The sequence below is a fragment of the Theobroma cacao genome, chromosome 1 (assembly GCF_000208745.1).
Source record: "Theobroma cacao cultivar B97-61/B2 chromosome 1, Criollo_cocoa_genome_V2, whole genome shotgun sequence".
Classification (NCBI taxonomy): domain Eukaryota; kingdom Viridiplantae; phylum Streptophyta; class Magnoliopsida; order Malvales; family Malvaceae; genus Theobroma; species Theobroma cacao.
The window spans coordinates 34,956,451-34,973,211 of NC_030850.1; the positions used below are offsets into that span (position 1 = coordinate 34,956,451).

General features: G+C 36.5%; 4 protein-coding genes across 5 annotated transcripts; 1 reads left to right on the forward strand and 3 right to left on the reverse strand.

Annotated features, from left to right (window-relative positions):
• Positions 4,328-5,261, reverse strand: LOC18614220 (ethylene-responsive transcription factor ESR2). Its single transcript, XM_007051871.2, has one exon. It carries the CDS (start codon positions 5,177-5,179, stop codon positions 4,328-4,330), a length of 852 nt encoding a protein of 283 aa, XP_007051933.2. The 5' UTR covers positions 5,180-5,261.
• Positions 7,505-9,819, reverse strand: LOC18614221 (RING-H2 finger protein ATL39). The gene is made up of 3 exons (XM_007051872.2): positions 9,152-9,819; positions 8,555-8,652; positions 7,505-8,183 (listed from the first exon to the last, which is right to left on the reverse strand). The coding sequence occupies exons 1-3, from the start codon at positions 9,308-9,310 to the stop codon at positions 7,841-7,843; spliced, it is 600 nt and encodes a 199-aa protein (XP_007051934.1). The 5' UTR covers positions 9,311-9,819; the 3' UTR covers positions 7,505-7,840.
• On the reverse strand, positions 11,571-12,797 carry LOC18614222 (xyloglucan endotransglycosylase/hydrolase protein 8). The gene is made up of 2 exons (XM_007051873.2): positions 12,384-12,797; positions 11,571-12,207 (listed from the first exon to the last, which is right to left on the reverse strand). The coding sequence occupies exons 1-2, from the start codon at positions 12,706-12,708 to the stop codon at positions 11,891-11,893; spliced, it is 642 nt and encodes a 213-aa protein (XP_007051935.2). The 5' UTR covers positions 12,709-12,797; the 3' UTR covers positions 11,571-11,890.
• Positions 13,098-16,602, forward strand: LOC18614223 (protein-ribulosamine 3-kinase, chloroplastic). 2 transcript variants are annotated; one of them, XM_007051874.2, is made up of 9 exons: positions 13,098-13,340; positions 13,934-14,087; positions 14,233-14,323; positions 14,438-14,512; positions 14,596-14,684; positions 14,865-14,983; positions 15,471-15,611; positions 15,876-15,952; positions 16,257-16,602. In XM_007051874.2, exons 1-9 carry the CDS (start codon positions 13,244-13,246, stop codon positions 16,401-16,403), a joined length of 990 nt encoding a protein of 329 aa, XP_007051936.2. In that variant the 5' UTR covers positions 13,098-13,243; the 3' UTR covers positions 16,404-16,602. The 2 variants fall into 2 exon arrangements, with proteins under 2 accessions (XP_007051936.2, XP_007051937.2); XM_007051875.2 differs by having other exon boundaries at positions 16,026-16,346.

The window sequence follows — 16,761 nt, forward strand, 5'->3', positions numbered from 1 at the left end:
CACTCAATTTTGTATACTTAATTTGTACCTTTGAAATTTTTTTTAATTTTTCCAAATTAAAAAAATATTTGATTAAATAGTATAATAATAATAGCCATATTCATTTTTATTCTTGTTCTTGATGGAGATTCAAAATTTGAATTTCATGTTGAAAGAGTGACAACAATGTTTGTTGGGATCTTCAAATAATATCAAGTTGTAATCCTTTATGAGAAATCTTCCAATCATCTTCTAAATCTCATTACAATTATATTATTTAATCCACATCAAATGATTAAAATTTTAAATTGACACATGAATGTGTACTTTGCATGACAGACGATAAATATGAAAGCTTACGCAAACTTTTTACGTCTTAACAAAATCGAATTCATCTTCAAATTGCAAATAGACTACATTTAAACGTGTTATTTTATAATGAATATAAATATATTTCTTTTTCATTTAAGGGATTAAATTTAAAGTTTTCCTTACGTAATTATATTTTTAAAAATATTCATAGAAGTGAAATCGGTATAAGTATTAAAAAATAAGAAAAAAATGTGAAAACTTATGAAAAGAAACTCAAAAATGGTTTGTTAGCTTTATTTTTTAACTCAACTTTGAGTTAATTACTAATATATTATTTTTTAAGTTATTAGTAATATTATAATAATGATATAAATTTGATACTGGATTAATTCTACATGTTACTTTTAAATGTGTAAAATTAAAAATTCAAATATTATTCCAAATAAATATTTTTTATATTTTTAAGTGGTAAATTTTTATTAATAAAATAGTAATATTTAATTTACTAATAACATATAAAATTTTCTTAATATTTGATCATAAAATTATCAAAAAAATGAAAACATAAAGGTTATGATACATAAAAAGGTTAAAGAGCAAATATTGTAAAACCTATGGCTTATTCAATAGAATGTTATGTTGGTTTCCTAGGATGCTTAAAAGTGGAACCGTTAACATAACACCGTTAAATCAAAGACACTAAACCTTTTACCGATAAAAATATAAAGAAAAAGAAAAAGAGTTGCACGAAACGAGAGCAGCCTTTTGAGTTTGAGAAGATAGAAGCAAAAGCGAGGCTATCAAGACGCGTGGGGGATATGAACGTCGGCGAGGCCAGAATACGACGCTCTACTCTGTCGGCTATACTCAACTATTTACTTTTTGTTTTTTTTTTTTTTCTGATTTCCAATTTTGGATAGGCCCACTTCACCGTCTATCTCTTTCTTACACCAACCATGCCCTGTCTTAAGGTACAAATCTGTATAGTTCCCCTTCCCTATTGAAATTTGCTCCTGGTTTACACATCAGAACACAGCTTTGATGCTTTACTGTGAGTCAAAAGGTGTTGAATCTCATTGAATAATATTGTTATTGAATTGCCAAAGATGGTAGGGAACTAGGGGTCTGTTCCTAGTAAACATCGAGCTATCTGTTACCAAACAAATTTCTCTTGGGAGGGACCTGATCGATGTGGTACTCTTTTAAGTTGAAAGCATACCAACTAGATCATGAACCGACCATATCTCAAGAATCAGCCTGGAAGGGGGTGGATGGCCTTCAATCCCATGTGCTTTGAATCAAGGTGTAAAACCAGGCCCCTTATCTATAACCTCTCATTCTTTGAAGATAATTCAGACAAATTATTAGTTTCGATTTTCTTTACGTCGAAAGAAATATAAAAAATTGATAATAAGTGAAGAGATATGTTTTTAATTTAAATTATATTAGTTTTTTATTATTATTTTAACAACTTTCTTCATATATAAAGAATGCAGAATTATCATGCGACATAAATTATTAAAAAATTTATAAAAGAATTGTCAAATGAATAATAATGTAGCACAATCTGTTTAAAAAGATTAAGAAAAGATCTCATGTCCGACTTTCAATTTCAAGTCAATTCGTACATGTAATGCTGTTTTTGAATACCTTAACTGGAACCCAGGCACATCGAAAGTTAAAAATTTGTTCTGCAAAGATGGCGTTGGCTATGACAAAAGTGTACATATTCATGTTAAGATGCTGAGCAAAACCCAATCACTGGCATGGGAAACTGCAAAAGAAAGAGGGTGCTCCACAATTCCCTAAAGGCAGCTTTTTTCTTTTCAATAAAAGGTTTATGAAATAATAATAATTCCTTTTTGGTAGTAGCTAATAATACTATAATCATTCGTCTTTTAACTTAGGATATGCAATTTCCTAAGAGCCCACATTTAACCTGGCTGGCGAGATTAGGATTAATCGAAAACAGTAAACAAACAAGCCCAAACTTTTGCAGTCTCCCAGCATTTGGTAACTCAAATTAATCTGGTACTCAACCAAATGTTGTTTGAATTAGTCTGAGAGTCGAACATTTTATGTTTTGTTTCATTGATATTTTTATTATTTATATTTCATTTAAGATATTAATTAAATCGAGTCATTGTTTCAAATCAAAATTCAATTTATTATATCTAAAACCCGTGATGAAAAAATTTAATTAAAACATTATAGATCTTTTAATAATTTCATCCAATTCATGATTAGATTAGGGTTTTTGCGCCGATTTCATAAGTACCTACCTTTGTTAGGTTGCTTTCATCAAGTTCTTAACATGATGAGTTTTGTTTAGGGTACTTAAAAACTTCTGTACTTTGTCCATCAGCTTGCTTTAATTATGCATTGACATAGCCAACATTATGAAGAGGGTCCAAACATTTAAAGAATGTTTAGTACTATAATGATTTCCATTGCATTTAAACTAGTAATGTTGATAGATTGCCATTTAGGCATTTAGCCCCCACCCTCCCAAATCAATGCTTAGTGTTACCATTTTATTAACAAAGGATTGCTCTTCTTCTCCAATCATATTTATATGTATATGTAATTTTTGTTCTTGCAAATTTAAATCCGAAATTTCCCTTCTACAAGAGATAAAAAGAAATTTCTTACTTTGAATCTCACCTTATTGAAACAGTTAAAAAATTTATAATTAATTAATACATAAGGTTTCGATAATCACATACTAATGAAATAGTATGTTTGCTTTCAAGTTAATAGACTACTTCGAAATTGACCGCTTTGGAGAAATGAAATTTGTATTTTCCATCTTGGTAATGATCTGATTTCTTCATCCTTCCACCTCATATACAAAGAAATATCTACCAGATAACTACAAACTGTATCAATCCAATGACCAAACTTAATGATTGACAAGCCGTTTTTTAGCTTAGGGGATTAACCCTGATTAAGATTGACAGAGCCCAAGTGGCAGCGAGAACAGAAATCACTCTGTTCATTTTGTCCTTTATGTTGTTTGTTCATCCTTTTGATTCAAATTGTTCCTTCTTGCTAGCTAAGCCAGGCACAATTTTTACTCTGGAAAGTCTGGCATTCATTAATGCTGCTTCTAGTATTTTACATCCTGCAACTAGCTAGTGATGATTCATCATTATGAATGCTGTTGAGCCCACACCATTGCAGGACCACCCAACTGCTTCCCTCTTCTTTCTTGGTGTACCATGCAATCAAAACAAGAGGAAATTTTCCTCCTGGAAAACCCCAAAGGTTTGAATTTGTACTGTAGCGGCAACTCGGATTAATAAAGTAAGGAGTTAGCTAGCTCATTAATGCATCAAATTAGAAAAATATTCTCTCACTTTCACCAAATAGTGTTTTCCAAGAGGAGACGAGAATGAGAAAAAGAGCTTCTGTGCCTTTTTAGCTATCACTGAGTCATCATATGCATTGAAATCAAACTCAGGCATAAGCAAAGCATAAATAAGATCCTGTTTCACCCTTGCTGGTGGTTGGGTATATGACTAAGCTTCGCTTTTCCACATACCAGGATATGGGTATAGCCAAAGCTCACGTGACAATGCATACCTAAGTTCCTTCACATCCAACATGAATTTTTGTTTGTTATTGCAAAAGCCCCCAGTTTCAACGTGTGTGCATGAACATTATTAACTAGGCTCAGTAAAAACATAAGACAGAAAAGTACTACCACAAACTGGGATTTATTCTGAGAGGTCGGTATGCTTATGATTGCTTTTTGGACTAGCTAGCTAGCTAGTTACAGTGCCATTTGACAATTACAGGCTTCTCTTGGCTTAGCCTCTTTTGGTCTAATTACGCCAGACTGTAACCTCTCTCTTTGTCCAGATGTAGTCTGTACTTGCAAGCTTTAATAAGGAACTTATCTTCTAGATCACTCCAAACAGCAATAAGCTCTAATTATGGTAAGCTTCTGATGTTTTTTTTTCTCAGAAAGCTTAATTCATATATGGGTATATCACATGCTATGTAATTAATCAACTGCTTCATATATATGCCCTTAATTGTCTGTATTACAGGTGGACCCACTAAAAGTTGGGGGCACCACCACCGAAGAAGAAACCTTGAACCTCTTACTCCTTGAACCACCATCAGCAGGACTCATTATTCTTGGACTAATCTCTGGGCTATCCATCCACCCCATCATTTGGTCTGCAAAGCCTTGGTCACCAAAACTCACTTCTCCAATATCTGACCCATCTGAATCGAACCCATGTTGCCGAAACCCAACCCATTCATTGCTACAATCTGAAACGCTAGAGCTGTCCCAATTGGAGGAAGGGGGCTCATCTGCCGCACGGGGCACAATGATGCTTGGTTGCACCACTTTTTCAATATTCTTCATATCAACTGGTGGGTTCTGGTATTGGTAGTTTCTAAAGTGGAATATGCTGGCGAAAGTGAAGTGGTCACTCACTCTACTTTTTGTTGACTTGTTTTCCGTCGTCCTAGCCATGATACTCTGTAGGTTCTTGCTCAATTTAGCCTTCAATGAAGAGAAGCTAAGTCCATGCCGCCCATCGGATTGGGAGACAAACCCTCCATTAGAAGGAGAAGAACCTGATTGGCTCGAATTGTGATTAACCGGTGCAAAGTTGGTTCTAGCATTTTCCCCACGTAAAGCACGAGCTGCTTCATCGTAAGCTCTAGCAGCTTCCTCAGGAGTATCATATGTCCCTAGCCACAGCCTCACACGTTGAGATGAGTCCTTGATTTCTGCCACCCATCTTCCCGATGGTCTTTGCCTGACACCAACAAACCTTCGAACCATTGGTTTGGTTGGTTGAGACATGGTGTTGTCGGTGGTGGTGATGCCAGTAGTGGTGGCCTTGGCCGTTTCAGATCCTGCCATTAACACCAAAAGTTGCAGAAAAAAAAATATTCTAATTGTTTAGCTGAGAATTGGCCTTCTTTGATTCAGTGGAAGACTAGTTAATTGCACGTGGAATGGATTGTAGTCACCTTGCCTCTATATATACCAACTGGCTCGAAAGTACAGTGAAATCAGCGTAAAGTATATACCCATCTCTATTATTTGCTTGTTCTTTTCCTATTCCATTTTTTTAATCTTCAAACTGCCCTCCATGACGTGCTTGCAAATTGCCTTCGGCTTCGCTCAAGATGCCAAGCCTCAACTCTGCTAAAATTCCATCTACGGCACAAACAATTAGTTACTATATACTATAATATCTATCAAATTTATTCCCTAACATAAACAAGTTACAAACTTTTGTCACGTTATTAATCAAAACATATCATAGACTATTAAAATTTATAGAGCTTTGTTAGTTATGTAAAACATATGAACTAGAATATTTTACTTAATAATTAGCGTCTGTTTAATTTTTTTTGTTTAAAGAGTTAAATTCGAATAAAAATATTATGATTTAAAAGATTTATAGGTGAGATTATATAAGCCGTGAGTGAATGGAATTAAAGCTGTAGTAAAACGGCTTAAGGATAGAAAGTTACAGAGGGAAGGTGACAAAAAAAGAGGCGGTCGGATTTTGGAAGCTTGTAAATGAAGAACGGATGAGGAAAGTTGGATCCGGAATTTTAAAATCCGGCGGGAAATTAAGTTAGTTTAATTAATAGTGACGTGGACGTTACCGTTGGCCTTTAGCACTTTGTTGATAGAATGATTTGTGGGCTCCCCCAAGGGGCTCCGTACCGTGTCCTTTGTGTTGGTTGCATTTCCCTAGCCGAATTCCCCACGGCCTCAGACCTAAATCATGACCCTTCTGCTTAAACCATAATTAATCCGATAATCTTCGTCTTAATCTGCCAACCCATGGCCCTTGGATTAAGACTATAGCCATATCCAGATGCGGCCTTAGATTCCCCGAACTCCATTCCTCAAAGGAAGGAAGTGGCAAGTTTTGTCTATTATTGTGTGGATTTTGCACATCATGACACATGTGGAATGACACGTGGAATGTTCCACGTGTGTGTGTCTCTCTCTCTCTCTCTTCACTCTCGAACAATGTGGATTTGAGGGTTGCTTACTTGCTAATTAAGAGATATTTGACAATCATAGTTCTAAAAACCCTTTTTCCCTTATTTGACGTATGATTACCATATTTTGATTATTTTTTAGCTTATAATCCATGGAATCTGAGCTTAAAAAATGGTTTAATAGTGTTTAAAATTTGTTTAATTAAACAAATAATCTTTGTCCATTATTTAACGTTGGTTAGCAAAATTAAAATTTGAATACCTCTCGATGATATCAATATATCCCATCTCAGTTAACAAAAAAGAAGTCAAAGTAATTTTATTCTTATTAGATTTTACACATATTAATATATCCAAGCATTTTTTAAAATTAATTTAACTATTTTGGGGGTATACCATAATTGTCATTACTTTTATTTATTTACTTCTTTATATAGAATTAATTGGCGGTTGTGCATAATCTATTTCCCTATGGTTAATCAGAAAGGAACATGGAAGCTGCTTCCAATCCAATGCTTCAGTTGTAGCGACAACGTTGACATAGAATAATTCAGTGATTGGCTTTTCTTTCTTGAAGAACCAATAACAAGAGATGTTGACACTGAAATCTCCACCATAGCAGAAGAGAAAGGGAGTACTTGTTCATTACTATTTGATGGTTTTTAATTATTTTATTTTATTTCTTTTTTAAATTAAAAATAAATTCTAACAAAGCATACCAAATTGTAATGGGTGTTAATTTTTTATAAACAACGGATAAATTAGGTTTGGTAGATACAAGAAAATTTTATCAGCCTAATCTGATTAGGTAAAATTAAGAATGTACTTTAATTTTAATATTATCACAATATATATATATATATATATTATAAAACCATTTTGATTGTAAAACAAGTTTGAATTTGAAAAGAAAAGAAAAAGACACCAGCAAGTAGCTGACTGGCTGGCCGATGTCTTCCTAACTGGGTTATTGATTTACTAATGAAAGAGTATATAAAGTGCAAAATGCAATCATTGGGTGAAGAATTGAAAGACAAAAGCCACTTGGGCCTGGTAGGTTTGTACTGGTCAAAGCCACTAGCCACCTTTATCCATTTTGGGGCTGAAGAGGAAAGTCTACTCAAGTTCAAACCAGCCCAGTCCAAACTGATATCACCATGTATTAGCTTTGGTTGTGTCAGTAAATCCAGCTGGAAGGGTAAAAACATAATGCACTTGCATGTAAAATCTTAAAATTATGTTTGTTTCAGAGCACAGTTAATAGTCAAGAATGAAACAGAGATTGTCCTTTAGGAAACTTTGTAAAATTTTTCAGGAAATGAACTGTCCTGTTTTCAGTACCTGAGATACTGACCATGCTTTTTACAAAGAACTGAGAATTGCCTCAATCAATGCAAACCCCACACTCAAGGGAAGGAATGGGAGTTTATGCACAGACCAAGTGTACAAGAATCCCAGGCCATTCTGTACTTGGATGGCCCACTTCGTTGCTTGCTGAGAAGCTAATGCATGTCTTTGCCCCTTTTTGACCAGACCATTCTCTTTGCCTACATCAATTTCACGTTTCTGCTTGTCCTGTATTCATTTCTGGAGTTCTAGTAGCAGAATCTAGATGCGGTTGGTTGATTTGATTTCCTACGGAGCGGTCAGGGCCTGGTAGAAGCCACTGTCCAGAATGGTATGTCGAAGTCTCCGGACTCTCCATAGACTGAGTCATCGTCAATGTTGCTGGTCTTGCACTTTTTGCTTCAGAAGACTCCTGCAATGGTAAACGGCAGACTGGACATGTGGACTGTTTTCTTAGCCATACGTCGATGCAAGAAAGGTGAAAGTTGTGGCCGCATTTCGGCATGATTCGCAGTATTTCTTTCTCTTGGTAGTCACCCAGACATATCGAGCATCTGTGCAGAAAGGAAAAGTATACTAGTTAACCTTAATGTCATCTATCTTGCATTGTAATGCACAAATCCTATTCCCCACCTAAATATTGAAGCTAAGAGTGAGTGAAAATGAAGAAACTAAAATCAGTGACAAGGCCAGGAATTGAAGGGCAAGTTGGAGAGAATGACCCTCTATCAAACAAATGAAAGAAACCTGAAAAACTTGCCGGTTGTAATTAAAAAGACAATCCCTGAATGTGGAAACGAAATCCCAATAAATGTCTGACATGGACTATAGAAGGTTTCCTCAACCAACTGGGGAATAGGACTATGGCCATCATTGGCAAATGGAATGAAGTTTCTGATGCAAGAGGACGAATGGCTGAACTTACTGTGCATCTTCTATAGAACTGAACGCCTCGCGGTTGAACCTCAAGGTGGGTATTGCAGCAACCACCACTGGTTCAAGGCCTCCAATCTGTTGCTCTGGCTGCCAACAAAGAAGAAATAGTTAAAATCCAAAGCTTATAACTGAAACATGTATCTGATAACTTGCGTATGGGCAGCAGGAGACATATAGGTATCCAGTGATTCTGTATATACGAGTGTTGTGAGGACAAAAAATCAAATCTGATTCAAGTTGAAAATCCGACACTGATTCAGGGAAAATTTCTTTCCAGCTGCATGAATTTTACCGCAATATATAGTACAACAATTGCAAACAAGAAAGCAAGCTTTAGAGGTTCGGATTTCAGTGCCTACCCGATCCCTACAATTTTAAGAAACTACTGATCTGAATATTCATAATCACCAAATTATATAACCGTAAAAGTCACGGCACCTTTGAAAGAGACCACCTGAACTTATAACAGTCACATGCCATCTATACATGTAACATACAGGAGAACCGAAGGAAGAGAGGAAAATGAGCAGGGAAAGTTCTTAGTTTTTACCAGACAAGAAAACCCAGTTCAGAGAATGAAATGTACCTGTTCGAGATCAATCCTGGACTCGGTCTGAAACATTTGTCTCGCCTGGGCCCCTCGAATTCTCCCACAGATTATTCTTGTACAGACAAACACAATAAAAGTGGCACTCATTCCAAAACCAATGATAGTCGTGATCAAATTCATGCCTGAACCGAACATCTTTAACTTCCCGTTTCTTGAACTAACTCCAAACACCAACCAACAGCTTCAATTCCAACACCAAAACAAGATGTGATAACAAAGATTACCAGAACAACACCCCCAAATTCCTCTAGCTATAACAAGACAATAGAAGAAGAACCTACAAAGACCTAAAAGAAAAAAAATAGGGAGGCAGAGAGAGGGAGAATGAAAACAAAAAATGGAAAGAAGAAGAAGAAGAAGAAGAAGAAGAAAATGAACAAAGACCCAGATCAGAATTTCCCAAGAAACGGCATGTTTCAAGGCAAAACTGGGAAAAGACCAGTTTCTAATCGCCAAACAAACCTACCCAAATGGAAGTATATCTCTTCAGATGGAGTCAACAGTTAATATTGATGGGCCATGAATGGATGGTGGGGATGAGACTTGAGAGAAGAGGGTTGTGGAAGGAAGAAGACAGTTCGTTTCCTTGTTCTTACATCTTTGGAATTGCATTCAAGGGGTCCACGTTGTAACAGTGGACCCTCCGAGCTAAGGATTTTAGTATATCAGATTGTTGACATAGTAGCTCTTGGTCAGTGTTGGCGGCAAAATTCCAAGAGAATCAACTGTAAAGAAAAAAAAGTGGATGTACACCGTGTTAGATTCGATTTTAAGGTGATATGTTTCAATTTTAAGGTAGAGAATCTCATGTAGATCTGTTGCTTCACAAACTGCATCCCTGATCTAATCTTGGCTGCTTTTGGATAAGGCCTAGTTGAGGTCCAATGATTAGTCTAGCAAAAGATGGATTCTTGGTTGTTTCAATCATCTGGTTCAACACTTTTAACAGCTTTTGAAGAAGAATACGTGGAACTTTTGGCTATTGTTCATTATTCTGTCTATGAATATTGCATTGCTTGCTACTCTGATTTCCCATACACAAAGAAGATCCCATTAGAAGATGCTTAGCTCGCTCAGCACGCGATTTTTCTTCAATTCATTAGTTCCACCCACGTCACAGTTTACAGTTTTTTACTCTATTTGCTTAAACCAAGTCTTAATCGACAATATACTGAAGAACAATGATGATTAACATGCACGCGTAATGCACAAGCATACCTTAAATATTTTTTGTCATCTAAACTACTTCCGTGATTGAGTTCTTCGATGATATGATTGACAGTTGACTTTCCCCTCACCCAAATTTTCTATAGTTCAGTGATTGATTTGAATTTTTCTCCTATAATTGGCTGTTTAAGTAGTGGACCTTGTGTTTCTCAACATCATTATCATCAAGCGAGTTCTTTCCAGATAATATGCATTGACTTTCTATAATCCTCATAGAGCTAAAACCTTTGGGTTTGGTTTGCAGATCATGTTCAGGCTTTACAGCATTTTTCACTTGTAACAAAGCAAGATGATTCCCTAATCGGCATACGTGAGCAAGGTGACTCCTTTTGCTTGAGTGGGTATCAACCCAATACTAGCTCAACTAGAGTCGTTTGCTTTGTGGTGGAATGAGGAGCTTTTGTAATGGTTTCAACACGATCTAGCAACTTAGAAGCTCATAGAAGTTGCTCAAATGAAGTCCAGGCCCATGATTTAAGGCTGAAATAGAAACTGTGCCCTAAATAGCTGAAATGCAAGTGAAAGGCATACAGACAGAGGCAATTAAAGAGTGGAGTTTTGCCGTTTTGTGAGCTCACCTCAAGGTTTTTGAACATTGTCATCAAGCCAAGCAATTGTGCAGTAGTATAGAACTCAGTTCCATGTCATCAAGACAGACATTAAATTCATGGAGTCAGTCAAGTAAGGTGTAAGGAGAAGGGCTAAAGGTAATAGAACATTATTCTCTACGTTCCCTCTCAACTTCATTAACTGCCAATTACAAACAATTCCTAGTATTACGCTTTTCCCAGTAGTGTCAGTGCCTGCAGAAAAATCTTGCAAGTGCCTCTCAAGCATATCCAAGAAGGTGAAATATAACTAGGCAGCTAAGATTCCAACTATGCTAAATTATCAAAATTCTTGGCACAAGCTTATTGATCTATGGTGAACCCGACTCTTTAAGTCTATTAAAAGAACTATTAACATGCCTAAAACCAACCCTCCATCCATCTGAGGTCACTGAGGCTGTCTACAAGCTATATATTCACTCAGCTAGACAAGCTAAACCTAAAAACTAGGGAGGAAGCGGAAAAAGTGTTGGCCAGAAAGAGCAACTAGTTTCCTCACTAATCAATTCAGAGCAGTAATGATTCATACTATACAAACCAATCTTCTGCGCCCATCAAAATTTACAATTTCACATCTTTTATGCAGCAGAGACCAAATATGCATAAGGTGCCTGCAAGGCTGCAACTATATGACATTACTGACTGCTCACTGCTGTATGTGAAGCAAAATGAGATTATTATCAGTTTATCACCAACCCCTGGAGTAAAAACTACAACGTACACAATGCATATGGATAGGTAGTACAAGAAGACCCGGAAATGCCCATCAAAATACGAAAGATCTAATTAAATCACAATTTGAAGGATCAACACTTGAATACAAAAGTGCAAGAAACAACAGCCACTCAAACAGCCAACTCACCAAGAGCAAGAAGCCAAGTCACGAATCACTAGAACACTCCACAGTAGTGGCAACAGGCACCTGAATATCCTTATAGAGGCAAACATAGGGTGCATCACAACCAATGTAAGGCCCAGTCCACTTCGCTTCAGCAATGTAGCTTGCATCCCAAACCGAAGCATACAAGAACATAGGTTTCTCAGGAAGTGCCTCACCTTCCTTTTTCCCTGCTCTCCTCACCACCTTCCCATCAATCAACCACTCTATAGAATCCGGATTCCACTTGATCGTGTATTCATGGAACCCATCAGAGCAATCAAAACCCAGATCATGAATCTGCTCTCTATTCCCAGTACCTACACCACAATTTATACACAACCTTAGGAACAAAGTAAATCCTTACAGTAGTTAAAAAAGGGTAACTTTTTTTAAATGCAAGAATCTGTGAAATTCAAGAAATGTACTACTTTACAAAGAAACAATATGTTACTTTTTTGAAAGTAATTAAAAGGCCGAGTCTTGAAACTTAAACCTGTAGTGTAGTAATTGGTTTGGACAATGGTTTTGTCTTTGCCAAGGAACTCGAAGTCGATCTCGTCCTGGGATTTGTCTCCTTCGAGGGAGGAAAGATAGATGTTGAAGTTGAGACCGCTGGTGTTGCCTTTGGGGCATTGGATGAGGGAACTGAAAGTGCCATAGAGGAAGCGAGTGGTGGAACGCCACCTGGCGCCTCCACGGTGATCAAAGGTGAGTGTGATGGAGTTGGAGACAGGGCAGTGGGTGCAGGCCTCCGGGGTGTAGTCTATGGCTATTTCTTTGATGGGTTGGGTTTGGTGGTGATCTGCTGCATCTGCCATCGCCAACCTTGCTAAGCTAATAAAAACAGAGAGTCTACTTTGTTGGTCAACTCTTGGGTAGCAAATGGGCAATCGAGTTTGGAATATATCCTCCTTTTAAAAGAGAAAGGAATATGGGATAATATCCGAATATGACATTTTGCTATGTTTGGGAACTATTTTGGAGGTAGGAAAGGACAGAAAATGGTAAGAGGAAATTGGAAACGTTTTTAAATGGATTTTAAAGGACGACACGATTTATTTTGATTAAAGATAATTAATTATAAAAATTTATTTAAAAAAATTCATGTAAAATTATTTTAATTTTAAAAATTTTTTAAAAATGAAAAGGAGGTGGTACGCCTTCCTTGTCTTTTCCTTTTATAGAGAGAACAACTTGTATGTCTACTATGCTTAGCATGTATTATCCCTCTAACCAAACAGACCAAAGCTCTTTTAAGCAGAGCCAATAGCAACTGGACTCCATCAGCAGTTCCAATCTTAGATGTCTGTGACTGTAAAGGAAAAGCAGGAAGAGACTGTAGCCTTCTAGATAATGGTAGCACACGTGGGACTTATCTCTCTAGGCGTTTCTTTTCCTTCTCTGCCTTCCCTTCCTCGACTTGGCTTCACCAAACGCAGACCATTTGCCAGTAAGCAACATTACACCAACACCATCTCCGTTTTCTATTCTGAGTTGTTTATGGCTGAATTTGGATGTTTCAGGACCAAGTCTCGGGGTTTGAAGAAACACCCACTGTTGATTGAATAAGTTTGAGTTCTGAAGTTCAATTCATTAGTCCATTTGATTTGAGAAGTGAACGAGTTCATTTCTGCCCTTCTGCTTTCAAATTAAAATACCCCCACTACCCACCATTGACTTGATGTTCTTGTGAAAGAATTTTGATGTCTGTTTCTGGTAGAAGTTGCTTTAAACTGTTTTTTCCTCTTTTACTATGCTGAGATTTCTGTTTAGACTTAAGACCCGGATATAACCATCTATATTTGACATGTGCAAGCACTGCAAAAGTTCATCTTTTAATGGATGAAAGTGAAAAAATTGTCCATAGCTTTGGTAGTTTTGAACTTTAGCGAAATTAACTTCAGGGGTCTTGAAAAATATTGAAACTTTGGCTGGTGGACGTTTTGAACTTTACTCTTGTGGTTTTGCCTGTGATCTATGAAGTTGCTCTTTCGAGGACTTAATTTGAAACTGGTTGATAATTAATTTATGGTTTTCCTACAGCGGCAGCAATGAGTGAAGATCCTATCCAAGAATGGATTCTTACAGAAGGTAAGGCAACCCAGATTGCAAGGATACGTCCTATAGGTGGCGGTTGCATCAATCTTGCAAATTGCTATGACACTGATGCTGGTTCTTTCTTTGTTAAAACAAACAGGTGTGGTATACAAAGTTCAAAATTTTTTATGCATTAGGAATTTATAATTCAGCTCAACTATAGCGTTAGGTTGTTTCTTTTGCTTAATGAATTCTTGTTTGTCAAAGGAATGAAAGTTTTCATGTTGTTGAAAACACTGGATCAGGAGTATCGGTCCATCTATGTTTGAGGCAGAGGCTATTGGTTTAGGTGCCATGTACGAAACTGGAACAATTCGTGTGCCTAAGCCATTTAAGGTAAGAGTATAAGTTTACTCTGACAAGAGCAATTTGTTTCTTGAAGTTTCCTAAAGTGTTAAGCCTAGTCTTATATGTGGAAAGACTCTAAGTATACCCTGTTAAGCATTGTAGGTTGGACCCCTACGAAACAGTGGATCATACATCATTATGGAATTTATTGAATTTGGTGTATCTCGAAGCAACCAGGTGAGCCAGTTCAACTACTTTTTTGGTGGATAGTGGTTAAAGTAATTTGCCTCTGATCTCCTAACTGTTTAATCATCTGTCAGTCTGTGTTAGGAAGGAAGCTAGCTGAAATGCATAAAGCTGGGAAATCAGAAAAAGGCTTTGGTTTTCCTGTTGATAATACTATTGGCAGGTGCAACTTTTAAGGCCATTATCATTCTCAATCATAATGGTCATCATACTGATGCCATTTAAAGGAAATTTATCCATGTTTGCCATTTTACGGTTGATGTTATCATGAGGAATTCAAGATGGTCTGTATGCTTCAGAACTTCTTTAAGTTTTAACACATGAACCTGTGCTGCCTTTGTAGTACTCCGCAGATAAATACTTGGTGCTCTGATTGGATTCAGTTTTATGGAGAGCAAAGATTAGGTTACCAGCTGAAGTTGGCACAGGACCAGTATGGCGATTCAACGATATACCAAAAAGGTTATTGTATATTATTTTCTACTTTTCTTCTGTCATATCATGATTTGTCATACGTACTCTCTTCAGATGATTAAGTTATTTACCTTGAAAGGGAAGAATGGTATTAGAGTATTTATGGCTATGACTACATTTGTCAATAATGATGTGTAACTTACATGTATCTTGAGTGATGATTGCAGAGTATTTGCATGATTCTATATTATGCAAGAATATCTCCCAGTTTCTGGTTATTTGTGCATGGTAGTTGCATTTAACCTAATGCAACTTAAGATATTAGTAATGACTACCTTCTTTTTGCATAGTCTAATCAATGAGATGATTCTACACCATATGAAGGTCACAGTGCAGCACTTTTTTTTTCAGAGATACTTATGTGAAATATAACTTTTAGGATTTCTAAATCAAATGAGATGATTTGAGAAAACATTAGCATGTTGGAGCACAATATTGTACTCTTTTCAAATACTTACAGGAATCCTATTTACAGGACAAAGACTTATAAAGAACATGGCGCCTCTTTTTGAAAACATTTCTATAGAGCCATGCTTGTTGCATGGAGACTTATGGAGTGGGAATATTAGCTCTGACAAGAATGGCGAGCCTGTTATACTTGATCCTGCTTGTTACTGTAAGTCACTGTCTGTGTCGATAAACCTCTGTATTGATAGATTTCTTTTGCCTTTGTTAATCTATTCAGAATTGGATCATTTTAATTTGCATCCCAACAGCCTAGTGCTCCAGAACTTTTTGGTGGCATTGTGTTTGAATCTAAAAGAATTTAAGGTCAAGTTATTGTGGAGTTGAGTTATCTATTGTATCCGTGGTAGCATGAATTTAATGTGGAAATAGCTGCTCAGAGAACTAATTCACTATATTTTTGTGCCCCCTACAGATGGACATAGTGAGGCTGAATTTGGAATGTCATGGTGCGCTGGCTTTGGAGGATCTTTCTATGGTTCTTACTTTGAGGTATTAATCTTTGCATTGAAAGACATCTTAGTATCTTATGTAGTCATTAGCATTTGATTTAAAAAAGTTGAAGGTTTTGCAGCAGCAACCACTTGAGGCTCTACTCAACTCATTCAATGTTGTTCCAGCCGATGAAACTGCTCAAGCTTAGACCTTAACAATTGACTACCCTTAATAAGTCTTGATTTTGTCAAGTTAGAAATGCACCAGAAACAAAATTAAGTTGATTTAAGCGTTATAGAAAACCCCATCACTGCAACCTGAGTTCCCTTTTTCACTTTCTTGTGCTTCTTCTGTTTACCAGGTGATGCCCAAACAACCAGGCTTTGAAAAGAGGAGAGATCTTTATCTGTTGTATCATTACTTAAATCACTACAATCTCTTCGGCTCTAGTTACCGCTCATCTGCTATGTCAATAATAGATGACTATCTGAGAATGCTGAAACTATAGAAGATATCGAGACTTACAGTGCTTGTACACATCTGTATCTAGAAATTTCATGTGAGAAAGATTATTATCTTTGGAGCAAGTTATGTAGATTTTGGTATTAGGCTGATCAATATACCCTTTTCTGTGATGAATGCTCTATTCAACAAATGGTGCTGGTTTCCTGTGCGTACATCTGTCTAGCACCAGTAAACTTGTACTATGAATCTGATCATCTAATTCCCCCATCATTCGGGCAAAAGTTGGGTAAATCTTTTTAATCGAAACAATTAATGTGACAGGAATGCATGTCAACATGGAAGAATCCAAAGGAAGAAAAGTGAAATATGGGCACTGCATTGAACTATTTCTTTCTCTGCTG